This window comes from Heteronotia binoei, chromosome 10, assembly GCF_032191835.1.
Source record: "Heteronotia binoei isolate CCM8104 ecotype False Entrance Well chromosome 10, APGP_CSIRO_Hbin_v1, whole genome shotgun sequence".
Lineage (NCBI taxonomy): Eukaryota > Metazoa > Chordata > Lepidosauria > Squamata > Gekkonidae > Heteronotia > Heteronotia binoei.
In genome coordinates, this window is record NC_083232.1 from 69,725,110 (window position 1) to 69,750,017 (window position 24,908).

At 43.0% G+C, this 24,908-nt stretch overlaps 1 protein-coding gene across 3 annotated transcripts in view; it reads right to left on the reverse strand.

The window, feature by feature from the left end:
• Window positions 1-283: 283 nt before the first annotated feature.
• Window positions 284-24,908, reverse strand: part of ENTPD3 (ectonucleoside triphosphate diphosphohydrolase 3) — a 33,737-nt gene continuing 9,112 nt past the window's right edge. For all 3 annotated transcript variants that reach the window (XM_060248855.1, XM_060248856.1, XM_060248853.1), the window contains 9 exons: window positions 18,999-19,126; window positions 11,665-11,782; window positions 8,209-8,359; window positions 6,672-6,831; window positions 3,126-3,356; window positions 2,607-2,879; window positions 2,402-2,512; window positions 1,942-2,079; window positions 284-547 (listed from right to left, as the gene is read on the reverse strand). In XM_060248855.1, coding sequence (XP_060104838.1) covers window positions 314-547; window positions 1,942-2,079; window positions 2,402-2,512; window positions 2,607-2,879; window positions 3,126-3,356; window positions 6,672-6,831; window positions 8,209-8,359; window positions 11,665-11,782; window positions 18,999-19,126 — 1,544 coding nt within the window. In that variant the 3' untranslated portion in view covers window positions 284-313. The remainder of the gene's footprint in view (window positions 548-1,941; window positions 2,080-2,401; window positions 2,513-2,606; window positions 2,880-3,125; window positions 3,357-6,671; window positions 6,832-8,208; window positions 8,360-11,664; window positions 11,783-18,998; window positions 19,127-24,908) is intronic.

Genomic DNA, 24,908 nt, shown 5'->3' on the forward strand with positions numbered 1-24,908 from the left:
TAGTAAGTAAAGCATTTGACCCCTAGTAAGTAAGCATTTGACCCCATGCTTTCCTTCTAGGTGCCTTTTTCTGCAGTTGTTGGATTTATTTCCCAGAGACCAAACAGATGCCTGCTGCTTCTTGTGGCACAAGAACAAGCAGTGCTTTGACTAGCTTTAAAGAGACCACAAAGGTTTTGGAAGATAGATGTATTTAGGTGTTTTAGTGCACCCTGTTATGTTGCCATGCTGTTATTTTCTGTGCTCCATTATTTTTCTAAAACACTGCTTTTTAAAAAAACTATTAAGTTCAGAGCTTCATTAGGAGGTTGTTTTATTCTGCAGCAAATACATGTTCAACATGGCAGGTATTCTTGTGCATGCGTGACACAACACATGAGTACACAAGGAAGATTAGACACAGCAATGCCACTGCTGTGAAGAAGAGAAGAAGTCCAGCAAACAGAGAGGGATTCACGGGCAACCAGACCCGATCACTCTCGGCTGGTATCATGTTGGTGAGGCTAAGCATGTAGCCCAGGGACCAGGCGATGCTGCTGTTCCCCACCTAAAATATAGAGAAGGACATAGCATCAGACTTGATCACTAGGAACATTTATAGTTCTTCCAGCAGATAATAAAACTACCAACTTAAAGTCATGCTTCCACTTGGCTTTTTTTAGCAGGAATGCACAGGAATGCAGTTCCAGCTGGCTTGGCATCAGGGGGTGTGACCTAATATGCAAATGAGTACCTGCTGTTCTTTTTCTACCAACAAAGCCCTGCTTCCACTCCTTAGTAGCCCAGTCTTCTGTATCTTCATAATAGATGGGCAGCCTTGGTACAAGGAGGGTAGCTTAGTTGATAAGCTGTTGGTGGTGAAAAGCGCTGTCAAGTCGCAACCAACATGGCAACCCCATAAAATTTTTGAGATGAACAGAGTTCATTTGCCATTGCCTGCCTCTGCATAGTGAACCTTAACTTCCTTGATGGTCACCCATCCAAGTACTAACCAGGGCTGACCCTGGTTAACTTCCAAGATCTGACAAGATCGGGCTCGCCTGGAACATCCAGGTCAGGGCGGTTAGAAGTTAGTAATTTTTGCCTCTGCAAAAATTGCCTCAGAACACACCTTTTATTTTCCTGGGCTTTGTTCTTTGAAAAGAACCACTCAAAACCTACAGTCACGGTGGAATCAGTGTGGAGCATGATTCCTTTGAGCTCCTTTAAGCCCTTGACAGTGCCAACTCCTACTCCCTGGGTGCACCTGATCTCCCAGTTGTTGTGAGGGCACAAAGAAAAGCTGCTCCATGAAGATATACTGGTTAGGGATTAGTCAGTGGGCTGTTCTGTGGCCCTGCCAGCTGTCTGGATATAGTGACTCCTGATGCCAGTCATAGGAGGTGCACTGTGGATTCCTCCCATCTGGTCTGAAGGTTCTCATTATCTTTGTAGAATAAGAAGGCTGAACTTTAGTGGCTCTCCCAAAATGATGTGAGAAAGGGCACATTGACACTTTCACACCTAAATCAACGTTTCTGTGCTTATTGTTTTTAAATGACTCAAAGAGGGAGGCTGAAAGCGGGGACATTCTGAGAACCAGCTACCTCAGTTGACTGCTTCATAATCAAGGCCAACCTGATGATTTGGTTCCTCAGACTAAAAATCCAAATACCGCCCTCCTTACCCACTCACTGGTTAGTATGTGGCACAATCCTTCAAGACGTTCTCTGGCAGACAACCCGCCCCCCCCCCCTCCGCAAAGGAATGAATAGGAGCTGCAGAACGTTTCCACTGCTCGATGTTGCTGAATGTTTAAGCTACCTCTGTTCATAGTTGGGGCAGCCTGGAAGCTATTTGTTTCTGCGACTGTAAGAAAATTGCTATAGGAGTGGTTTTAAATCTGACCTTATTCAAGACCTTCCAGCATACATTTGTCTGGAGAGGGAGTTTAAAACTTACTTCCTTCTGAAAGTGGATCTGAGGCCAAGTGTCTTCATTAAATTTATACCCATGTACAAGCAAGTAATAGATGTAGTTTGCTGAAAAGCAGTATGACCTCGCATACGTTTCCTCGAACTTAGGCAGCATAAAGGGAAGCTGAAAAATCAAAATGAACATTCACAATGAAGTCTGTCAATATATAACACCAGAGTATATTCCATACATTTAAAAAAATCCTATTAATTTCAGTTAGGAAGCTAAACATCTAACTTTAGCTGATCATGTCTAGGGTTACAAACATTAAGTACATGAACATCAGAGGACTTTGGTTATGATTTTTTTGCACTGAACTGAAATGTTATGAAAAGAGTTAGGAAAAAATGCATGACATTAAATCCATGCATATGAATTTAGATAAATTGGTATAGTTGTGAGTACTTTCTATAGTTGATGTCACATGCAGGATGCTGATACAGACCTGGACCCAGTTCTGTGCGCAGAAAGACCAGAGGCTTGAGTTGAAGTCATCCAGTGAAAATTGTCCAGATAAATTCAGAGCATTGGCTGTATAATAGAATCCTGAAAAGGCCTATGAATAAAGCCAGACGAAAGATGTTTTACAGTTAACGGTTCAAACTGGGGAAAATAAACAGCTGCAAAGATATTAATGTCTGCAAACTCACCACAAACTTCCCTTTCACTTTTGGCTGGTAGACTCCATTAAATGAACAGTCCTCTCTGTCTTTGCAAGCTGTCGAATCAAACAATGCAGACACGGCCTCCATACAGAGAAGTGGATCACCTGTTCCCACAACTGTCACAGGATGGATTGGATTGTAATTTTCTGGTCTTAGAAATTCTGTGCATCGGCTTCCATATAAGTGCTTCATTGTTAAAACGGTTTCATAATTTCGAGGATAACACGGATTCTCGATCCTGGATTTACTGACTGAATTCTGAAGGTTAACAAAAAAAATAATGAAACAAGTTCAGTAGGAATTATTCACCTTCCTACACTAAGCCTAGAAAGGAAAAACTGTTACTGCAACATGCAGATAGATAATTGGATGTTTTGGCATGGCCAAGACAGCTCTAATTTGAACAGGGATCTAAGTATGTTTGTGATAGCAATCATGCCTGCAATAGATAGTCAAATGCAATCTACCTTCAGTTAGATTCCAACAGAACTTGCTTGAGCGTACCTGTAACATTGATGCTAACATTTGTTTCTCTGCTTCATCTCGCCCATAACATTGGTAGCTGTGGGTATATATGCTATAATCATAACCATATAGCTGAAAATTTAGTGTGCTGTTGGAATTCTCAGCTGTTCCTTCAGGGATGAATGATATTTGAGTGGAGGCCCCTCCTAAATCGAGGGCTCCTGTCGTTTCTGCTCCGTCAGGACGGACCCAAGCGCGCCAAATGTTCTTCTAGAAATAAAGAGGGGAGAGTTGACGTATCATACGCTGTGAGGTTGTGCTGTTCTCCCTCCAACTCCCTCTGCTCTGCTCTCTGAACGTCATGAAAGATTAATGCAGGGACACTCTTCCCCAGATTGTCTGTGGGTGTCTTGCAGACTAGAACATTCTTTCCAAGACGAAAGTGCAGTTTAAGAAGTACAGAGACATTACAACAACAGAAAAGGGGGGAATAAATTGACTTCCATAGAATCCGTCAGAGCAGGAGAATCCCCACTGAGCTGTGCAGTGCCTTTGCAATACACCAAACAATGCCCACCACTGCTTTGGAGTAATGCGGGCCTACAGGGCCCAGCAGCAGCATACTGGTTCTTCTGTGGATGACCCGCAGTTAAAACCCTGTATTAAATCATAAAGTCCACTGGGCAATTTTATCCAAACTACCATCTCTCTTCCCAGCCTACCACATGTACAATGAGTAAGAGTCCAGCAGAGTAACAAAATTTGTGGCAGGGTATGAACTTGAAGTGAGCAGTGACTCACGAAAGCTCAAACCCTGCCACAAATTTTGTGAGCCTTTAGGGTGCTACTGGACTCTTGCTCTTTTCTACTGCTACAGACTAACATGACTACCCATCTTGATCAGTCTACAAGTAAAATGAGATACATTTTAGATCCTAAAAAGAGTTACGGGAATTCTTAATAATGGCTACTTTCACACAGGGATTTTTTCCCTGAGCATTCCCATTCGCCTCCACTTTTGGGGGAGGAACTTCCACATGAAATCATTTTCTTTCTGAAGGGGACACAACAGGGCTCCTGGGGTTTTCCCCTTTAAGCCAGAGCAGAGGGAAATCCTCCTTTGCTCCAATTTACAGAGGGAATGCAGGGTGGCTGTGGGCACAGCACACAAGCCAATCCAGGGAGGGAGGTGGAGCTGAGCTCAGCCTTCAAAATGGAGGAGCTAACTTCCATTTTTCTGCCTCCCCTCCCAGCCCCTTACCTAGTCTCCCCCCCCCCCCCACCCCCTGCTGAGCCAGCTCTGCTCTGATGGGATTGAGAAGTGTTGTTGGGCTGGGGGAAGCCAGATTCTTGTCTGAGTGTTTGTGCACTGGCCAACACAGGGTCAGTGGGGTAGCAGTGCAAGGAAAGAACATATGGACAGCATTCCCATTCGCCTCCATTTTGCTCGCTGCTGCTTCCACAGTGGGGGTGGATTTTCTTCTCCCATGTGGAAACAGGTCATAATTACAGTTCAAAACCTGTTTAATCTTTACTCCCAGAGGGAATCTGTTCCAGATTATGCTCCACAGTTTAAGTAATATATTAAGGAAGGGACAGATGGTGGGATTGGTGAAGATTTCACCCTCACAACACCCCTGCACTAGGGGTGAATGCGTGGATTCTGTATTGTTATGCAACCGTTACAGACATGGATTTACAGCTTGTGCTCTTTTGATTTCACTGTGTAAAGGCACTGCACAGAGATCGACAGGTGCCCCCTTGCTCTGCATGGAGATGCAGTGAGGGACTGCAGAACCATGGCTGTCGAGTGACCTCTGGCAACAGAAACAGTGGTTTCCCTAGTGTGTAAGATCCATCTGTCCCCAATCACACCTGTCACACCAAACAAGATGTGCTATAATACAGGAGAAACTCCTTGCTTCTTTGGTCAGCCACATTATATACCCTCTAATGGGGTCCTTGATACCACCACTGCCATCTGCAGTGGAGAATGGCAAGGGACCACAAGAATTAGACCATGGGAATGCACCTATGAAAGCATATTAGTTGTTAATATGACTAGTTTATTCTGGAATGGAGATTACCTATATTTAGAATGTCTGCAAAGTTAAGGGGGTTTACTTATAATCTAACCAGATGAATGAAATGTTATGTATGGATTTCAAATTTTAGAGATCTTAAGCTGTTGGCAATAGGATGGGCCAATTTTATTTCTTAACGATTTTTCTGCATAGTTTTTGCTTTTTACTTGTACTGGTCATTAGCCAAATAAATAAACTGATTGATTGAACCAAATGAATTGCATATGCTCCTCAGGTTTTTTTTAAATGTATGGTATCATTAACACTTTACAGGATTATTTGACATCTGTAATGCATAAGTTCGATTTGCAAGGTCAACCAGAAATCTTGTTAACAAAGGCCTAGTCTACAAAGGCAGCAGAATGAAGGGGTAGGATTTAAAAGTGGCAGAATGGACTGTACCACTTCAGACTGCAGGTGGGAAACTCACATTTTTAGTGGTTCCCCATATAATCTCCCCTGCAAATTAAAACCCCCAGCACATCAGCATTCTAGCCTCCACACGTGCTGTGCTAGTTTGCTATTTCCAGATAAATTATTAATGTATTAGTATTGAAAATGGGAGCTTCCATTTGCAGTTTGTAGCGGTACAGTACATTTTAGAACAGGGGTGTCAAACATGCGGCCCACTGGCCGGATTGAGTCCCCAGAGGGCTCCTATCAGGCCTGCGAGCAACTCACTGTTGTCCACTTCCTTCTCCATCTCTTGCTTCCTTTCTGCATCACGGCTTGCTTTGCCAGGCTCAGTCAAGCTACAGAGCAAAGCCTCTGTTTTTTCCATTTGCTGACCAGTGCATGAAGCAACTTATGTACAAAAGCTTGCAATGCCCAGCCATTTCATATTTTCTTCTGGGTCTCAGGCTCAAAGCATTGACCATGAAATTTCTGTAATGAATGTCAGTAAACCAAAAGTAAGTTTGCAACTTATAGACACACACCTGAACAACACCTGAATAGCATACTCAAGATTGCTACAGCACAGACATTGTCTCCAGATTTTGACGCAATAATTTAGAGCAAGAAGTGTCAGTTACCAGAAGCTGTTAAATAAACAAACTATTGCAGGAGTGCAAATCTTTTAACCATGTTTTAACTTTTTTTTAAAAATCTTTAATTATGTTTGTCTGTGTCATTTATAAAGTTTATATCTCTGCTACCTGGCATTACATTTTATGACACACACGGCCCAGCCCAACATGATCTCATTTATGTCAGATCCGGCCCTAATAATAAATGAGTTTGATACCTCATCCTCCTGCCCCCTTCATACCTGCTGCATGTATAAACCAGGTCTTAGGACCTTTGCAATCCAGAGATTCCGAAAACTACTGTCATTCATTTGGCATTGAAGGACACACTAATAGTACAGCACTAACAAAACTCTAATCATCTCTTACATAATAGGTGCAGTTATACAAGTCTCAGCACATATATCCATTTGAACACTTGTGATTTATCAAACAATAGTAATGTAATAAAACATGCAGATTGTTCCACACACCTCCAAGAAATTGCCCATTAAATAGTTGGCTGTAATCCATCCATATACCCCTTCCTCTTGCCCAGTTATGATTTGAGCACCCCTAAAGTCAAAGGGCTGGGATGCGAAGTAGTTTTGAATGCTCTCAAGGACTTCATTGGCTGCTGTTTCATTTTGCAACCTAAGCAATTCACAGAACACAAAACGCTGAGTGCCTGAAAGGAGAAGCTCACCCTTCATCATTTGCCAAATCTAGCGATTAGAGGGGAAAGTTTGTGACTTCCCCCTCTATTTTGATGTGTAGGGGCAGCCTTTGAATAAGACCGGTTCATACATGCATGCACATTGCTCAGTTACTCAACAGTTATTGGCTTTGTCAAAAGTATCAGTGGTCTCCATTGAAAAATACATGCTGGAGAAAACACTAGGTGATAGGAAAGTAGTTAACCTGTTATGGCTCATATCTAAGTTATCACAAACACCAAGTGATGAATCTGTGTGGGGGGGTGCTTGAACATGCTGCAGGATACAGAGCCAGATGGGATTAATCAATCATCCTGGAGGTCTTACAAGAATATACTTCAACCAACCATGGATGTTCCTTCTCAATTAAAAATATGTTTAGTGACTGGATTACCCATGGACATAATCTAAAAGTCACAGATTTGCTACCATCCCCAGCTTTTCTAAATAACAAATATAGCACATACAGTGCACCCAAATGCTATTTCACTACGGATAGCCAATGATTTGCATGCCAAAAACGCAATGAAAATGGTTAGGGATTGTTTCTCTAGACATTAGCCACAATTTCTATCAATTCAATTCTCAGTTCCAGAGTAGCAATATGGTACGCTTTCTATATATTAGAGCAAGCCAGATGTATACTTAACTTCACAAGCTTTTCTAGTCCATGGAGTAAAATGTAAGCCACCCAAGCCCACCCACTACCAATCCTTGGGGGCCCTATTTGGGTGAAAAGGTGGCATAGAACTGTTTGCAATAAATCCTGTGGCTGGCAATATGTTGCAATATACTGCTTCCACACAGCAGTACTCGAAGGTTCTGTTTGCATTCTGCACCCAAAACCTGTACCTGCACAAATGTTTATACAACCACAGGTGTATGCAGAGCATCAAATGCAGATGCCCCACACGCAACATGGGCCGAGCCCACTCTTCTTGGTTCATGGCATGCAGCAGTGGCAACTTGCAGTCCAAGGGGCCTGGTCTGTGCAGTCCCAATAAATACATATTCCACATTTATTATGAAACTCTCAGGAACACTAAGACCTCAGATCACTTTAAGGCTAATCAATAATCACAAATTGGCCTGAAGTTGTAAGATGATTTTATCAATCACAATCCCAGGGAAGGTCAGGCTTCCTTTTCAACAGACAGGGCTTAGTCAAACATGCCTATTCATATATCTGCACAGACTGATAAGTCTTAAGGCAAGGAAAGAACTTGGTAATGAACTATTACACTGCTCTATTGACACCCTGTTGCATGCAACAGTTATCTTACTCGTAGGTATTGGTGATATGTTTTTACAATACCTCAGTAATCTCATTCCAGCAGTGGCTCCCAGGTAGACAGGTGTATGCCTTTGCAAGTGAAATGGAATTTTTCCCTTGACTTTATCCATACAGTCATCAATAGGCTTAGCAATTTCTTGAGGGTTACTCCCATAGCTGGATATCCCAGGACCTAAGACAGTGTAATTAAAGGAGTTAGCTTTGTTGTGCCAAGTGTGCTTTAAAACTAATCAGAAAGGTATGTTTAATTATTACTTTGTTCCTTTAAGCAAATGTTGTTTAGAAAATAATTCTCTCTCTCTCTCTTGTAAGCAAGTAAAAAAGACTGCTATCACAAGTGCTGCCTTTCATGCAAGCTCTATTTCTGGAGCCCTGCATTATCTATACTTTCAGCTTGCCAATAATGCTGCATTAACGTTCTACAGGCATTGGAGAGAAGGATATCTCCTGGAAAGAGAGCATTTCAGCTATCATCACAACCCATTTATTTACAGGCCGCCTTTCTTGCCAAGACTCAAGGTGGATTATAAACTGTTAAAACAATGCAATTGAACAACAGTACGACATTCAAGACACAATGCAATATGACTGGGATTATAAAACTGAAAAACAGTGCAAACAAAAACAGTCTAGGATATGGCGTACTATAAATAATGCAGAGAATGGATTTTACACAGTAGAAGAATGTAGTAGGAGCAAGACAATGCATACAATGAACGGTGCAAAACACTACAATCTTATTTCCTTTATAAAAACACCCCTTTGAGCCATTCCTTTATATTACAAGCAAGCAAAAATGATACATCTTCACACAACTGTGACAATGCCTAAGGTATACATTGCTAAGTATTAAATGCAGATGGGCCAGTAGTTGAGGTAATAACCTTTAAAAAATTGCAGAGGCCCTTTCAGACAGATTTTTTGTTCCACCTGAGGCTCCCAACTACAGCAGATTATTTTTGAGCTTCCACCCATCTTTGTTGCCCATCTGTTTCCCTTGCACGGTTTCCCTGTGCTTTCCTCATGTGTCCTTAAGTCCACGTTTGCTCTGATGTTTCCTCCTGGTGAGATGCTGAAGTGCATCTGCCTGTAAGCTGGAAGGTATGCTCCCTTCCAAAAGGCACCACCCTCATTTCATTCCCACTGTGTGGGAGATTTAAGGAGCTGGGCTTCATTTTAGTGTCTCAGGATGCAAGTTTGGACCAGACCTTGGCATGCCTTTCAATCTTGCAGTTTCTGTTAAGATTGTAAACCTAATTTAAGGAAACCATGGACAGCCAAGGCAATGAGAGGACTCATGATGAAGTTTACAACACTGGAGAGGTGTTTATTTTATTAATTTATATCCATTTTTTCTCTTGTGGGGTCACATCACATCACAAGTACCAAGGCTTTTTTTGAACAGGAACACACAGGAATGCAGTTCCAGCTGGCTTGGTGTTAGGAGGTGTGGCCTAATATGCAAATTAGTTCCCGCCAGGCTTCATCCACAAAAAATCCTGTGTGAAACAATGGTGATATCGGGTAATATGCAAATGAGTTACTGCTGGGCTTTTTCTACCAAAAAAGCCCTGACAAGTATACATGAAACTGCCTTACACTGAGCCAAACCACTGACATATCAAGCTCAGTATAGGCTAACTCTGAGTAGCAACTGTTCCCCAGGGCCTTTTTTGCATCTTCTCCCACCAGAGATCCTTTTGACCTAGGGAGCCAGGACCTGAACCTGGAACCTTCTGCATGCAAAGCAGATGTTCTGTCACTGAGCCTCAGCCTGTGGCTCCAAATCATTCTTTCCTCCCTCACTTTATCCTCACAACAACCACTTTGCAAGTACAAGGTCACTCTGTGAGTTTCCATGACAGAACATGTATTGTTCCACTCTGACCAATATGGTATCAAGAAGATGATCAGACATACAGTGCCAAATGAGTTTGATAGTGTATGAAGCCGTCTATAAGCAGCACAAATATTTATTAATTTACCCATCCATTTGTCGCTTTAGAAAATAATACCACAACTATTTTAGAAAACAGCACCAAAATTGCTCCAGAGTGATGTGTGTTGGTGGTACTGTAGGTACTAGCCTTTAGGCACCTTCCATAACCAACTTTTCCCCAGTTCCTTGCTGGAAACTTTTAGGACCAGGTTTTCAGAGTTTACCCCAGGACAGAGAAAGGTACATTTGTATTGATTGCAGTAAGGGTGCTTTTCAAACTGCCCTCAATGCACTAAACAGTTAGATGTGTCCTTTATTCAGTTTAGCAATTCATATCCTGAGGTCTCATGAAATGAAATAAAAACCAATGGTCAACCTCAGCATGGGGAAAATTCAAAAGTGTGGTCCTCTGAGTTAAAAATTCCCCACCACATGAGGGAATCGGGGTGAGAACTTCACTTTAGATTATAGTGGTCCATGCGCTCCCTTTCATTAGTCACCAGAAGAGGCCCATCAAACCAATAATTTTCAGACAGGATTCTATTTATGAACTCCAGATCTTACTTTTTAAAAACTGTTCTTATAATTCAACATGCTTAAAAAGAACATCAAATACTCCCACAGAAGCAGCCCTGCCTAATTGTGTGCATGAGAGGAGATGTTCATGGGTTTATACCCATCAATTGAAAATCTCACTTTACTGTCTAGCATCCTTTGATTACAGAGCACACGTCTTCAAAAACAGCCTGGCCTGCCCTCCTCCAAGCAGAGACAGCACAATGCAGCACTTCAGACAAAAGGCCCTCTTTAACTGGATCTAAGGAGATTTTCTTCCCTTGATTTGTACAAAATCATGACAGAGATGGAATGTTTAATCAAGTCACAGCCGGCTCATGACAACCCTGTAGGGTTTTCAAAGCAAGAAACATTGAGAGGTGGTTTGTCATTCTGTGCAGCAACCCTGGACTCCTTGGAGGTCTCCCATCCAAGTACTAACCAGGGCCAACCCAGCTGAGCTTCTGAGATCTGATGAGATCAGGCTAGCCTGTGCCATGCAGGTCAGGGTATAAAACAGGATGACCTGCTTGCTACATTTTAAGCCCACATTTTCTTACCCAAGCCTAGTGTGTGACACCAGTGCCTGGAGACTCTGCTCTTGCATAGCCTTCTACACAGAACCATTGAAAACATCTTTTTTTGATCTGCAATTGCCACCACCCCCGCCCGTTAGTGTTTCACAGCTATGATCCTGCAGATTCACAGAGGAGGAAACCATCAATTTCCCTCATGAGGAGATGCATGCGCTTCCCACACATTTGGAGCTGCCAAACCTGTCCCTCTGTTAAAAACAGAGAAGCTGTCTTGTTGTAAGAAACTGCCAGTCTTTTTTTTTAAATTATTATTATGTGCCAGACATGTGCTGAGAAGGACTCATACCCAAGGAACAGCCAACCCCACTCTCTTCCCCTGGATTGTTTGGTTTATGGTATTTCCTTTGGTATCCTCTTATACTGTCAAAACTCGTGTTTTGCCTTTACCTTTCACGTTGCACTTGAAGGTCTGACTGACCACTCCAGTGTTGTTTTCTTTTTCTGCTGGCCATTCGTATATGTATACTGTTGTCCGAGTCGACCCAGCATCAAGAACAATTCCGTACTAAAAAACAGAGGAGTTACTATTCAATAGATTGTTTTGAATTTATGGGCTTCTTTTTTTTTGAATAGCTAATCTTCATGCCATATTACATAAATGGCTATTGATTTCAAAATCTGCTTGCCAAGCAGCACAGAGGAGAAGGCTGTTGTTTGAGGAAGGGGGGGGAACCCCCACGTTTAAAGCCTCCTCAGGCTTACAGAACACCTTTTCTGGTTCTTTCGATCCTGGCTACAAAAATGAACTTTGATTAAATCAAGAGCATTCTGGGACTCTCCATGTCCTAAGTCTTTGCAAACCTGCAATGTCAGCCTCTCTCTTTCAGATTTGTGACTGGGGGAAAAATGACAATGCAATTTGTCATCAAGTCTATATCTATTTAGGACTGCTTTACATGGCTATTGCCTTAAGCAGAATCAAAAATTATTTTAAAAGACTTTACTCTGTATTATTTCTCTTGTACTTGATCACTGCACCTATGAATTTTGCCACTGAGAGGGTGACATGATCATTTGTATCTGACAGCAGCCATGACACTGAGGCTCACACACTCAGCAATTCCATATTTTTAAGTAAGGAAAGGAAAGGCCCCCTCTGCAAGCACCAGTCGTTTCCGACTATGCGGTGACGTTGCTTTCAAAACGTTTTCACGGCAGACTTTTTACAGGGTGGTTTGCCATTACCTTCCCCAGCCTTTTACACTTTCCCCCCGGCAAGCTGGGTTCTCATTTTACCGACCTTGGAAGGATGGAAGGCTGAGTCATCCTTGGGCCGGCTACCTGAATCCAGCTTCCGCCAGAATCGAACTCAGGTCGTGAGCAGAATTCAGACCATAGTACTGCAGTACTGCTGCTTAACCACTCTGCTGAGTGAAGAGTGTTCATTCTTGCCAAAGTAAATCTCGTCTTACATTCTGTCATCAAGTCAACAGAAACTACTACTGTATCAGTCTAGTAATCTCCCCTCCCATTAACCTGAATCCTGAGGCATCACACAAGAATTTGGTTGCGCAAAGCCATTGTTTTTAAAATTAGAAAGAATAACTTTTGAAAATGTACACCTATTGAAAGCGTGTATGATTAGACAGGCAGCATGGGTCCCTCAGATAAAGAGATAATGTGGGTAAAAGTGAAGACAGTATTTTAGGCCTTCCCACAAATGACTTAAGCAAGCCACCAGGTACCATACTTTTTCTAGGAATCTTCCCTTCCTGTCCCACCATATATAGGATATATGGTCCATGGGCAGAATTATAGGATTCATGCTCCATGGGCAGAATTATACATGTTACCAGCAAACCCATAAGAACATAAAAGCCAAGACCAAAAGATCCATCTAATTTAGCTAATCTAAAATGAGTTGCATTTGGATATGCGTCTGCCACTGTTATGAGTAGTAGTTCCATTCTAAATCTTTTACTGTGCGACTTTTGACCTTCCTTTCAGCTTTTTAAGTTCATTTCAAAGGACTGGGATGAATCATAAAGCCCTGAAGCCTGAAAGCACACACTCCTGCGTCCATCATGGCTTCCCAGGAGAGAAATCAAAACACATCTATCCAGCAGGTCTGAAACCAAGAACAGCAAATCAAGCAAAGCAGAAAGAGGGCTAGTCTAACTGCATACAAGGAGTTTGACTCCTGGATCCCACAGGCAGAAATTTCTCAGTGTCCTTGCTTTGGAAACGTACAACTGAGCGATGATTCAAGAGAATCCCCCCCCCCCCCCCAATAATCAGTTTTACACAGGTGCTGTCTTGTGCTCTTATAAGCCTATTTGATATTATATTAGTTTTATTATAAATTAGCCAAAAAGTATTTTGGTGTAACAAGCAATACATTATCCAGTAACATAAAGAAAAAAGTTAAAGGTAGTCCCCTGTGCAAGCACCAGTCGCATCATGACGTTTTCACAACAGTCTTTTTACGGGGTGGTTTGCCATTGCCTTCCCCAGTCATCTACACTTAAGAACATAAGAGAAGCCATGTTGGATCAGGCCAATGGCCCATCCAGTCCAACACTCTGTGTCACACAGTGGCCAAAAAAAAAAAATACACACACATACACACATATATATATACATACATACATACACACTTACACACTGTGGCTAATAGCCACTGGTGGACCTCTGCTCCATATTTTTATCTAACCCACTCTTGAAGCTGCCTATGCTTGTAGCCGCCACCACCTCCTGTGGCAGTGAATTCCACATGTTAATCACCCTTTGGGTGAAGAAGTACTTCCTTTTATCTGTTTTAACCTGACTGCTCAGCAATTTCATCGAATGCCCACGAGTTCTTGTATTGTGAGAAAGGGAGAAAAGTACTTCTTTCTCTACCTTCTCCATCCCATGCATTATCTTGTAAACCTCTATCATGTCACCCTGCAGTCGACGTTTCTCCAAGCGAAAGAGCTTTCTTCATAGGGAAAGTGTTCCAACCCTTCAATCATTCTAGTTGCCCTTTTCTGGACTTTTTCCAATGCTATAATATCCTTTTTGAGGTGCGGTGACCAGAATTGCACACAGTATTCCAAATGAGACCGCATCATCGATTTATACAGGGGCATTATGATACTGGCTGATTTGTTGTCAGTTTCCTTCCTAATAATTCCCAGCATGGCGTTGGCCTTTTTTATTGCAGTCACACACTGTCTTGACATTTTCAGCGAGTTATCTACCACGACCCCAAGATCTCTTTTGGTCAGCATCTGCCAGTTCACAACCCATCAACTTGTATTTGTAGCTGGGATTCTTGGCCCCAATGTGCATTACTTTGCACTTGGCCACATTGAACCGCATCTGCCACGCTGATGCCCACTCACCCAGCCTCAACAGACCCCTTTGGAGTTCCTCACAATCCTCTCTGGTTCTCACCACCCTGAAGAATTTAGTGTCATCTGCAAGCTTGGCCACTTCACTGCTCACTCCCAACTCCAAATCATTTATGAACAAGTTAAAGAGCATGGGACCCAGTACCGAGCCCTGTGGCACCCCACTGCTTACCGTCCTTCACTGCGAAGACTGCCCATTTATAATCACTCTTTGCTTCCTATTAATTAGTCAGTTTTTGATCCACAAGAGGACCTGTCCTTTTACTCCATGACTCTCGAGCTTTCTAAGGAGCCTTTGATGAGGAACTTTATCAAAAGCTTTCTGGAAGTCAAGGTAAACAACATCTATTGGGTCTCCTTTGTCCACATGTTTGTTCACCCCCTCAAAGAAATGCAACAGGTTAGTGAGGCAAGATCTTCCCTTACAGAACTCATGCTGAGTCTTCCTCAATAACTCGTGTTCATCAATGTGCCTACTCATTCTGTCCTTGATAATGGTTTCTACCAACTTTCCCGGTATTGAAGTCAGACTGACTGGCCTGTAATTTCCCAGATCTCCTCTGGAACCCTTTTTAAAGATGGGGGTGACATTTGCTACCTTCCAGTCCTCAGGAACGGAGGCAGATTTTAATGAAAGATTACATATTTTTGTCAGGAGATCCACAAGTTCAACTTTGAGTTCTTTCAGAACTCTTGGATGTATGCCATCCGGACCTGGTGACTTATTAGTTTTTAATTTGTCTATCAGTTGTAGGACCTCCTCTCTTGTCACCTCAATCTGACTCGGGTCTTTCAACACCCCTTCCAAAATTAGTGGTTCTGGAGCGGGCAAACACTTCTCATCTTCCACAGTGAAGACAGAGGCAAAAAATGCATTTAGCTTCTCAGCCATTTCCCTATCCTCTTTCATTAATCCTTTGACCCCTTGGTCACTTTTCTCCCAGCAAGTTGGGTACTCATTTTACCAATCTCGGAAGGATGGAAGGCTGAGTTAACCTTGAGCTGGCTATCTGAACTCAGCTTCTGCCGGGATCAAACTCAGGTTGTGAGCAGAGAGCTCAGACTGCGGTACTGCAGCTTTATCCCTCTGCGCCATGGGGCTCCCTATAAAGAACAATGCGGCTGAAGATTCCCACACGGCCTGTCCATTAAAATCAGACAGATTTGTTAAACAGATATAACGATGCTTACCCTCAAACCCACTTATTACTTAGTTAATAACAATCCACTGGTGATGCACCAAACTATCCTCCAGTGCAGAATACCCAGTCACACCCCTAAACTTATGACAGACTTTCTGTAACATCTGGCAAGCTTGCAGAACGGCTGTATCTGGAATGAGCATCATAAAAAATGCAATGTGAAATAGTTTGCAAGGAGACAGAGCAATCCTGCAGAAGGGTCAACTACTGGATAGCTTCATTCAGAGCCATTCTTGGCCTGTCTCAGTAGGTGGGCTGCCATGGCGGTGACGGGGGTGGGGGGGGAGACCAAAGAAAGAAACGTGGAATCGGTAAATCCTTCTATAACCATGTTATTAAGCCTGAGTGTGTGTACAAACTTCAGCATGTATGAACCACCAGCACTTTAGAAGAATTGTTACTTGTAAGTTTGGAAGCTTTTGTCTTTCTTGAAATAAATAATAATTTGTTTAAATGGTCCCTTTTCGCTTTAGACACCTTGCCATGTACATAGTCAGATTTACCAAAGGGGAATTACTTCCCTGGATGTTTTGAATATGCTGAAAGTCAAACCTTTACCCTCCACCAAGGCAAAGCTGGTCAGGCCAAAAGCATTGCCATTTGGGAGTGGGGATAGTGAGAGACCACCATTACAGGACGTTTTAAAAAAATAAAAAATGCCCCTATTCTAAAAAGAACCTCTGATAATCTGAATGGAAGCTGTTGTGTCCTAAATTAAAGGAAGTTTTATTTAACAAACAAACAAATAGGTGGAGCAAAACACTCTCTTGCCTGACCACAGCAGTCATTGAGCATATGATAAGAGTGTTCAGTGAGTGGAAAACAAGTCCTTCACAGAGAACCAGCTCACTGTTGGCTCAAGTATGGTAAGCAGGAATATTGCTTCACCAATGCAGACAGGCCGGAAGTTCAGTGGTCACTTTCTGGTAGCATGATAATCAGTAAACTCCTTGAGGCCTTTTTCCAGAGATGTCATCCCACTATTTTGGTTTCCACTACTTAAATCCTGTGGTTTCAACAGAGTTGAGCAGATTTTTATCACCTCAGAGTAAACAACTGAACATGTCCCACAAATAATTCCCCTTCTTGGTTTCTTCTCACTTGGTATTAGCGGGCAGAAGGATAAGACTGTCAACATGTCCTAACCAGTGAAGCAAGCAAGAAGTTACACCCTTCAAGCTTAACTCCTTCAGAAAGACAGACACAGCCAAGAGGTGTCTTTCAGTAGAAGCTGTAAGCCTTTGAGGCCTTTAGGCACTTAACTGTCCGCAGAGATCTTCTCAATAATGATCTCATCCTAATATGTTGCTATGCTGCATTTTATCTATATAGTGTTTTGAACTTCTTTCCCCCAAAAAAGAAAAAAAAACTTATAGTGGAAACTTTTGTTAGTCATTTTGGGGACCACTTGATCAGGTGACTGGATAAACTGATGCTTGATGATTATTATTTACCTATTTACTTCATTGATACTCTACCTTTCTTCTCAATGGGGACCCAGAGCAGCTCACATTGTTCTCCTTTCCTCCATTTTATACTCACAACAAGCTTAGGCTGGGGAGTAGCTTAGGCTGAGCACATGTGATGAAGCCACCAAATTTTAATGGCAAAGTGGATATTTGAACCTGGGTTTCTCAGATCCTAGTCTAACACTCCAACTGCTACACCACACTGACTTTCAGATAGCTGCAGTACATTAAACAAGTGACCCTTTTGTGATCACTACTTTGAACACTCCAGCTTAGATTAAAGGTTCTCTTCTTGCTTAGCATATTACACTTGATATAGGAATTCCCTCTCAGCACACTTGAAGGGAGATATTTACACATTCCCTACTTCCAACATCTGTCTTCCTGCCAACTGAACACAGTCTAAACAGTGGAACATGTGTTATTTTACTGCCTGTTTTTACAAGGACATTTGTTCCACATATCTCAGACCTGTTCTATCCAAGTTCCCAGGAAGAGCTGATAAATTCTATATGCATCTCCTCCTAGGTGACTGACCTAATGAGACCATCTCCAAAGTGGCCAGATTCTGTCCTGAGGCCTTGGGTATATGAAAGCAGATATTCCAAACTTTTGAATAACTTTTTATCTATAATCCGTTGCACCTATAAGGCTATAAATTTTAATCCTTTTTATATATGTACGTAAACTGCGCTGGTAAACTGCTTGGATGATCTTTGATCGTAACAAATGTTGAAATTTAAAAAAATTGATATGAGCATTCCCAACTTTTGAAGGGAACCCCCTCCCTCATCCCTGGGCAGGTATAACCCAGCATCATAACTGACACAACACTCCAGCTACCCAAACAAGGTTGTCAGAGGTTCCCTGGCTGTAGGGGAAATAACCAAGGTAGCCATAAGAATGAGGTCACTTGGAAGGTATCCTTTTCATAGGTCTTCATTCAAAATGTTTTTGTTTCAGAAGGATCAAGGAGGAGAAGAGGGCTGTCTATGGCAATGAAGCTTCACTTCCCCAAATCCTACTCAGCAATCTTGAGCACTTCAGTAGTTCACCAAGCACTGCTCACAAAATTATAAAGCTATCAATAAAAACCCAAAGGACCATGGTTTTCAGGGAGCTAAATTCTATCCCCCACACCAAATGCCTTACAAGTGCAATACAATTTAAGAATACAAGTGTATACGTATGAGGGGGTGTCACAGACATTAGGAGCAGTTTCGAATTCAGCTCTAAAACAGCGTTGGCATCCATGGGTCAGACCCATATACATCTTAACATGTAGTTTGGCCCACTGTTAACAAAGTTGACATTTTCCTAGGGAATTAGCTTTTCTAGGACCAGTGTTGGTGATGCATTTCTAGAACAAGAGAAAGCTCAGAAGTGCATACTCGCCCTTCCTTTCTGAGCTCACATGAAAGGGAAACTTCTTGCACTGGTAATGAAAAACACTCTCTACATGTTCAGAAGCAGTGGGCTGGCTCTTGCAGATTTGTTCCACTAGTGCTTTGTAAGTAATTGCAGTAAACTTTATTACTTACTCCCATCAGAGGAAAATGCCTCCTCTAGCAGAAAGGGTCTGCTGGATCCATCCAGTTACTTAATTTTATACTGCATGTTTTGGAGCTGTACCCTGCCTGGCACTGAAAATAGGTTTGGGGGCTCAACCCTCTCAGATTCCATAGCATGTAATTCAGTGTGCTCTGGAAACTTACCTTCAGACCTGGTGAAAGGACAGCTTTTTGATTCAACTGCACAAGAGTAATGGCAACAATAACAGCTATGCTTAAAAGCAGAAAAATGAAAGTGACGATGGTTGGCATTTTGTACAGGACCCGGAAGCCTAAAGATAAGAAAGCAAACATTTATATTATGTGGGTTAATGGTTTTTGCATTGGTTTTTTTTTTTCATTCAAAAAGTCCTTGTTTTTGGACATGCTTAAGATGAGAAAGAAGAACTTCTTTTTAGGAAACTATCTGCCAATTCACATATTACAAAGCTCAAGTGGTGCAGACATAACCACCATGAGGACTTCGGATCACACTGGCCTCAAGTTTCATGCTAGGAACTCAGTTTCTAGGTATGTGTGTGTGTGTGGGGGGGTGTCAGTATGGATTGGAACTGGGTCTTGCGGGGGAAAAGAAGAGGCTTCAGCTTCCTCCATGGTGCCATTTTCCTCACTCAGAAGGCTGTGAAGCCGCAGTATTTGCCACACTGGGGAAACTTACATATACTGATGACTACCTACAAGTTTCCTCAATACAGGAATAGCAGATCCTAGGACCATTTCAGGTCTAGAACACTGCTTCCCAACTTGAGGGCTGGGACCCCTGAAAGTGGGTTGTGACCCAGCCCTCCTTTTTTTTTTTTTTTTTGACCCATCACCCTTGTTGCCCATACTTATCTATCACTGCCTATTGTATGCCTAATACTTGATATAGCTCTCTGGACCACCTTGGCCCCCACAGCCTAGAGGGAACTATGTTCAAGATCACATCCCGGACCCTGTAAATTAGGGTCGGTAGACCAGCCTTTCATCCACCGCCAATCGCAGCATGTCCTCTAACCATTGCGCTACGGTTCCTGAAAAATCTGTTCTCCACGTCTGCATGATTATCCTCTTTGCCGTCATCAGTGCCCGAAATCCCCAATATCGCTGTGGGCGAGACAACACCCATGTTGACGGGAAGTGGTTTAAAAGAACTTGCATGGCTGTAAATCTGTGCTGACCTCCCAATACGCGGTTTATCCACCTGAGTATATCGCCCCAGAAATCAAGCAGCACCGGACATGCCCAGATCATGTGGCTTAGCCCCGCTTCACTTCCCTGGCATCGCCAACATGCTGGTGAAGTCAAGAGGTTAAATTTATGTAGTCGAACAGGTGTCCAGTAAATACGGAAATGAAGACCCAGCCCTCCTTAACGGCTGCTTCAGCCCCTTTCCATTGTTCTGTTTTGTATTTTGGAAGACCATGATCTGACTCTCGAAACAGTGTCTTCCATGTCATACATTCATTGATTTTTTTCTACATTGCATACCTATATTGATCAAGCAGATCTGTCCTGATGGTTGCTAGAGTGAGTTTCTTTGAATCTTAGCAGGGGGAATTAGAGGAAAAACAAGAGAATGAAGGACAAGAGGATGGTGAAAGACTTTGTATGTCAAAATGCCATTTGCTCCAGATTCATAGTGAGAGCAGCTGCACACTTGGCACAATGTTTGTTGTTGTTTTTTTTCAAAAACATCTGTAGAAAATGAAAAACTGAATGAGATCAGAGCTTGCCTAGGGTGTAAAAAAAATGGCCCAGACTTGGATAGGTCACTATACCAAGTAAATTTGGACTTGTTGAGTCACCATACTGAAAAGCAGCTCTATCTGCTTATGGACGGCCGGCCCGCCTGCGTTCCAGAAAATCTGGACCGGGCGTTACAGGCAGTGGCTAGGTGGCTTAGGCTGAGCGGGCTGAAGCTGAATCCGGCGAAGACAGAGGTCCTTTGCTTGGGTCTCTGCGGCCCGGGAAGGGAAATCCCCCTGCCAGTTTTTGACGGCGCGCCGCTGACAGCGTCGGGCAGGGTCAAGAGCCTGGGGGTGCTATTGGAGCCTTCTCTGACGATGGAGGCTCAGATAGCAGCCACTGCCAAGTCCGCTTTCTTTCACCTTAGGCGGGCGAGGCAGTTGGCCCCCTTCCTGGAACCTAGCAACAGTGATTCATGCTACGGTCACCTCGAGGTTGGACTACTGTAATGCCCTCTACATGGGGCTACCCTTGGGCCGGACCCGGAAGCTGCAGTTGGTGCAGAATGCTGCTGCCTGGCTGTTATTAGGGCTCCCAAGATGGGAGCACATTCGGCCGGGGCTCCGGGATCTGCACTGGCTGCCGGTAATATTCCGAGTCCAGTACAAGGTGTTGGTCATTACCTTTAAAGCCCTATATGGCCTAGGACCTGCCTACCTTAGGGACCGTCTCTCCCCACACGTTCCCCAGAGAGTACTACGCTCCGGTTCACAAAACCTGCTGGTAGTCCCCGGGCCAAAGGAGGCCCGTCTAAAATCCACCAGGGATCGGGCCTTCTCAATAGCGGCACCTTACTGGTGGAACCAGCTGCCGGAGGAGGTGCGGGCCCTGCGGGACCTAGGGCAGTTCCGCAGGGCCTGTAAGACAGCCCTCTTCCGGCAGGCCTACAACACCTAACTGAAGAGGAGAACATCTTGGATGGAACAAAATGCTTTTATAGACCGCTGGTTTTATTTTATCTTGTTTTATCAATTGTGGTTTTAACTGTACTTGTAAATGTTTTAAACTGAATTATGTGAATTATTGTGTTGTGAGCCGCCCTGAGACACTTCGGTGAGAAGGGCGGGATATAAGTCCATTAAATAAATAAAAAGGCTAGGAACCACTGGTCTAGAGAAATGGCATGGAAGGAAGCTCCTTCTACCCCAATGCTGTAGTACTGATCCAACATGAGCCCCTCCCACAGCTAGAAACCAAGTTCCCAGAATGTAACACTAGCTGCACTGCTGTGTGAATTGGTCCTCCTGAGGGAATATGAACTTGTAGAATACTCTATGAAGCCTCTTAGGGGATCTGTGCTTTTTGAAAGTATCTAGAGCAGGGGTGGCCAAACTGTGGCTTGGGAGCTGCATGTGGCTCTTTCACATGTATTATGCTGCTCTTAAAGCCCTCACTGCCCCGTCAGCTGGCTTGAAGAAGGCATTTGTCTCTTTAAATCTCTCCTCCAAGCCAAACCAGCTGGCAGCTTGGAGAATGCATTTAAAGTTAAAGTTGCTTTATTTCCGCCTCCACCTCCCATTTTCCTTCCTTCCTTGTCTTGCAGCTTTCAGACATCTGACATTTATTCTATATGACTCTTACATTAAGCAAGTTTGGCCACCTCTGATCTAGACAGCCAGTGTGAATTCCTTCTAATAATATAGGATTGCCCCCCCCCTTTCCCTCTTAGAGAGCTTCCACTTCTTTCTGCCTGTGACACAGCTATGAAAAGCACAGAAGCCCAGTAAGAGGGGAAAACACAGGGAGCAACCCTAGATCAGTAGGATGAAATCACAAGTGAATACCATACTGGGGAAAGCTTTTCCTATTGAGGTTAATTCATAAGGACCTTTCCATAATAAAGATGGCAGCTTCACATTGGCAGCAAGTTGACTCATGCATTGACATCAGTTTATTAGACACAATGGATGATTCACAGTTGCATGTGTCAAAAGTGACACAAGGTGATACCATATTGCTTAGTAAACTGGGTGATTCATAATTATCGCGAAAGCAGCAGCACCAGGCCAACCACTGACCAAGCAGGGGCTTCGACATCCTCAGAGGACTCTCAAGGTAAGCAGGAAAAATATGACCTTGTGAAGCGACCAAAAGAAAACAACACCCCCACAGCCAAATTGTGATGAGGACTTGGCATGCCTCAAGAGGTAGAAAATGTGGAAAGAAGTTGAGAATAAAAGGGAGTGGACATTGGTTCTTCTACTGAAATATACCCTTTTCAGCTCAGAACCTTTTCTTTGCTCCGTGGAAAAACTGTGTCAACCTATTTTGTTAACAAAAATTAATTATAGCCAATAAATAACAATTGCCAGCTAGTAAATTGTTTATTACAAAGTTTCCCTGCCCATCTTCCAAAGATTCAAGGTTAACATACAAGCTTCTCCAGTCCTGTAAGACAGGTTATGTTAAGAATAATTGGCTCAAGGTTGCTTGGGGGTTTCATGAGGCTTTGGATCTGAGGCCTAGCCTAACACACCAACCCCTACACCACAGCCCACAGCTACTGTAGCATATTGTTCAAAGAAAGTGTTTGCTAGAAACATCTGCCAGCACATCCTTATCGTTTTATATTACAAAAATCAGAAGTCCACAGAGTCCTAAAGCATGAAACTATTCATACAGGAAAACAAACAGCTTTTTGTACCTGAGGAGTAAAGAGCTAGAATACTGATATCAGATAGGCAAGCAGCCTAATTTTGTGCAGTATGCTTATCTGCTTTATAAAATTAGGTGAGTCATGAAAGATAGTCATAGGATGTCATATTAGAATACAAGAGATTCAAGTCCCCTGTTCTGCTCAGTTTGAATTTAGATGCATTACCTCAGTATTGTCCAATGAAAATAACATTCATTAACACTTCCTTACCTTAAGGCCTACATCATAGGTGAACTCACCAAAGTGTGGGAGGTGTTCAGATACTGCAATAATGCTCATTTTAGCTAACTACATAGAGATAAAATATCCCTCATCATATTGATCAATCAATGTAGCATCTGCCAATTGCAGTTGAAACACTATGTATTTTATATGTACTCCAGTTTGCAAACCTTTTGGAAAAAGGTTTGCCCCCATATCAGGCTTGGGGCCTGAGGCATTGGGCAACGTTCTGTTGTCATTTATATCTAACCAGGTTACTGTCTTTTACCCAGAAAATATCCATTAACCTATCTAGTGGTGAGACTGCTGACATTTCACCAATAGAAAGTTTGCCTTCCACAGATCTGGGTGGGATTTGGATCAAATGATCAATTTACAGTACAATCCTGTGCAAAGTTTCTCTAGTCTCAACACATCCACGTATCAGTGGGTTTAGAATGACATCAGTCTGCATAGGATTGTATTGCCAGAATGCTAATTCTATCCATCCTGAGAACTCAGGTTTAGGAACCGCATTTTAAAATGCAACGATAGAGTCAACAGTCTTAAATTACTAAAGAGAAAATAAATAGCAAAAAGACTTTTCAGCAGCTTGCCCTGGCTACCAAAAGCTAGCTCAAACAGGGCAATAGGCCTTGATACATAGTAGGGTTCCCAGCCCTGCCTTGAAAAGTTCCTAGAGATTTAGGGGTGGTATATGGGGAGGACAGGATTTGGGGAGGGAGCTCAGCTGGGAGGTGATGCCATATACCCCACCCTCTAAAGCTGCCATTTCCTGTAGAGGAACTGATCTTTGTTGTCTGGAGGTCAGTTGTGATTTTGGGAGTGCTCCAGGCTCCAACTAAAGGTGGCAATCCTGGATTAAAATGTAGGCTGGTAGAGCCCCCAAAGCAATAGTCACTTCCAGGGTAGTGGGCTGGACAGCTCTGCAGACTGGGGGTGGTGGCGGCTTTTTTTTAAGCCACTAGCCCTCAAATGTATGCTATCAGCAAAAATATTGGGACTGCCTCTCAATATGCCCCTGGAAGAGCATTACACTTAGGGAACAAAAATTTCTTGATGGTCCCCAACCTGAGAGAGATCCAGCTGTCCTCAACCAGGGCCAGGGCCAAGGACAACTCCTGTGATAGCTACGGCTGACCCAAGGCCATTCCAGCAGCTGCAAGTGAAGGAGTGGGGAATCAAACCCGGTTCTCCCAGGTAAGAGTCCACACACTTAACCGCTATACCAAACTGAGCCCTCCTTACAAGGAAGGGAAACCTAATCAATCCAGCTCAATAAATAAATAATAAAATGTTCGTGGATTAGTGATTTTTCTGGGCTTCTTTTGAAAAAGCTGTTTAAGCACGGACTTACATTGGGTCTTCAGGGCACAGGAGTGGCATGTTTCCGGGCAACTGTAGAGAACATGTTTCTGCATGCCTTTATTGGATAGCTGCAGATGGAA